Source organism: Pteropus vampyrus, unplaced genomic scaffold (genome assembly GCF_000151845.1).
Source record: "Pteropus vampyrus isolate Shadow unplaced genomic scaffold, Pvam_2.0 Scaffold147, whole genome shotgun sequence".
NCBI lineage: Eukaryota > Metazoa > Chordata > Mammalia > Chiroptera > Pteropodidae > Pteropus > Pteropus vampyrus.
The window spans coordinates 2,686,348-2,689,557 of NW_011888928.1; the positions used below are offsets into that span (position 1 = coordinate 2,686,348).

The following is a 3,210-nucleotide window of genomic DNA, read 5'->3' on the forward strand; positions in this document are numbered from 1 at the left end:
TTTTATTTTGGAAAGGGCCAGACAGTAAATACTTTAGGCGTTGTGGGCCAGATGTCTCTCTCACATGAAAGCAGCCACAGATAATATTAAGTGAATGGCGCAGCTGTGTTTCAATAAAATTTTATTTACAAAAACAGGCAGTAGGCCGGATTTTGCTATGGGCTGTAGTTTGCCAGGCCTTGGCTTCCAGAATCACATCTACCGCTTTTGGTCAAGGCATTTCAGAAGGCCCCAGCAGCACGCGGCTCCAGCGTACACACTTCACCTTCTCACAACTCTCTCTTCTAGCCCAGCTCCCTGATTTCTCTTCTCCCTCTTTCTCCTCTAAAGGTCTAAAATCGTGCCCTTAGCTCTTTCTTGCTTGTGGCTGCCTAACAGTCTCACTATTGGCCCACAGTGTTCGTTATCTTTGCGAGTCCTGGTTTTCTCACACTTCAAATGAACACTATTCTTGGGCAGAAATGGAATCTTTTGTTCTCCAAAAGTGATTGTTGAGTGACTATGAGTAAAGTCAACCAAAGTGCTTAGAAAAGTATGCATTTCTGGTTTCAGATGGGACTCATTCATTCATTCATTCATTCATTCGTTCAGCACTTCCAGAACACCTATTGGGCATCAGGATTTGTGCCAGATGCTGTAAGTACACAGTTTTCAAAAAGTCTCCCTGAAATTTGGGGGTGGGGAGAGTGGGTGGTGGAGACACCAGGAGTGATGGGATCAGAGTAATTCCTTTTTATTTAATTTAAAACTTGGAAAAATGTTCTACTGCTTAAAAAACCAAAGGGTTGACATCACTGTAGTAGAAGGATATATGGAGAAATGAATAAGATCTATTTCCCACCCTTGAAGACTTTATAACCTAGTTATAATCACGGCCAACATTTATTTACCATGTAGTATGGACAACAATGCACCATAAGCCTCTGTGAGCCAGGCAGTATTAGCTCTATTTTAAAGGAAGAGATAACATGATTTACCCAAAGTCATCAGCGTGCCCTTGGCAGAGCTGGGAATCCAACTTGAGTCTGGTAATGACAATAAGAACCAATACTTGCTCTGAATTTCTTATGAGCCTGGTAGGGGCAAGGGGCATGTTGCCTGGGTCAGCTCACTTAATTCTCTTAACAATTCTATGAGTGGAATATGCACCCATTTTGCAGATGAACAAACAGGCATAGAGAAGTTAAGTTAAATTACGATGCAAATTCTGACAGTCTTGATGCCAGAGTCTAAACATCGTAACAACTATACTGTTAATACTCAAGGACGCAAAAACTTAACATATCAGCAAACAAACTGGAACAATCCCTTAGGCTGTTTGTAACAAAATTTGGTTATTGTAGTTTTGTTGTCTAACAAAGCTAGGCTACAATATGGTACTTTGTCAATAGGTGTTACCATCTAACGAAAAAACAGAGAATTAATGCTTAGACTACCAGTGACTTCCAGACCATCAGCATAGTACAATAGACATAACACGAGACTTGGAATCAAAAGGCTTGTGTGTCAAACAGCTCTGCTACTTATTGGCTCTGTGACTTTTGGTAAATCACCAAAAGATACCTCTCTGATCTTCAATTTCTGAATCTGTAAAAAAGAAAAATATTTTCCCAGGGTCCCTCCCTTTCTCCTTCCTTCTTTCTCTCTTTCATATCTTCAATGAGGTAATAAGGTGAAAGTATTTTGTAAATGATCAAGGGTTACACGAGAGTAAAAAGTGGTCATCATTATGTAATTTTGAAATTCTAAATGTTGTGTTTACTTAGAATTATTCTGGTTTCTGTATGAGAACCTGTAATGGTTTGCAAGTTTGTATACTGTTTGTTGGATGGGAACTTCCATTTTCCTTTCTCCATGTTTCCAAGAGACTCGAGCATGAAGGCCACTTCTGCATGACCTTTCTCCCACCAAGCTGACTGGAGAGTCTGGAAGAGTCCGATTAGCTGAACATGCCATCTATCCTTCCTTTCCTTTGGGATCTGCCTACCTGCAGGGAACATGTGTTCTTGATTGTTCTATTTCTCGTGGTAAGCTTAGAGGGCACTGCCTTTATAGGAAGAGGCCTGAGGTTGTTAGTGTTGCTTGTCAGTGGATATGCAGGTCTAATTCAATACTGAGGTATTTGCAAGCCTGCCTGGCTGGCAATGTAAGACAGATTCCCCACTATTGACTTCATCAGTAAGACTCACCTCAGTCCTTTATCTCCCAGTTGATTCTGAAACTTGGGCAAAGAAAAAGGATTCTTATTGGACTCTGAAACTACCCACATATATGGTATTGAGGTTACTTAGAATAGAGAAAGGCGGGGTGTCCTCTTCTTTGAATTCTGCCCACTCTACCTCACAATCCGCCCTCCTGCCCCAGAGCCCCTTCTGTCTCAGTGCTGCACTTACTTGATGGCGTAGTTGCAGACCAGGTACACCGCCTGGTGCCAAGTGCTGCCCCAGACACTGATGCTGCCACAGGTGTGGATGGCACAGCCCAGCCGATTGGAGGATGCCCATACCATCTGGGGAAGGACAAAGATGGCGAAGCTGTGAGAAGGAGTCGGTGGGGCCCAGGATCCTTGGGGTTGGGAGGCTCCCACACTTCTTTCAGGATGGGTGCATTAAGTGAGGTCTACCTATCTCAAGGTGAGAGGGCTGGAAGCATATTGTACTATCGTGTTTCTCAAACTTCATTTTTTTCTACAACCAACAGTAAGGAAAAATTTTCATAATGTTACCCTGTGCACAAACACACACGTACACAAAGTTGGAACAAAAATTTTATGAACCAATATTTAATTTTATCATGTGTGAAATGTGCTAATATTTTTTGTACTATTTTATTAGGTTTTTGTCTTTTCTTTTTTCCTAGTGACCACTGTTTGAAAATTGTTGTTGTGTTGGAGGTTAAAATACCAACTTGGGAGTTAAACAGTCTTGGGTCAGAATCTCAGTATCACTAGCTGTGTGACTTTCGCCAAATCACTTAACCACTCTGTGCTTCAGTTTCTTCTTTGGTAAAATGGAGATAATGATACCTCATGGGATGTCAGGAAGGACATTTGATTTAGGCCTTACGCTTCCTAGAGGGTCTCATATTTAGATTTTTGACGTTAACTCCAAAAGAGTCATAGACCAATAGGACTAAAAGAAGATATTTGTCATACAATTAGAAGTTTTTGTCCAATTTCTTGCAACATTATATTGCATTGTATTTTTTATG

The 3,210-nt window shown here is 41.1% G+C and overlaps 1 protein-coding gene across 1 annotated transcript in view; it reads right to left on the reverse strand.

Annotated features, from left to right (window-relative positions):
• The window catches only part of R3HDML (R3H domain containing like), a 10,146-nt gene that overhangs the window by 1,315 nt on the left and 5,621 nt on the right, over nucleotides 1–3,210 (reverse strand). The window contains exon 4 of the mRNA XM_011369369.1: nucleotides 2,394–2,509. Coding sequence (XP_011367671.1) covers nucleotides 2,394–2,509 — 116 coding nt within the window. The remainder of the gene's footprint in view (nucleotides 1–2,393; nucleotides 2,510–3,210) is intronic.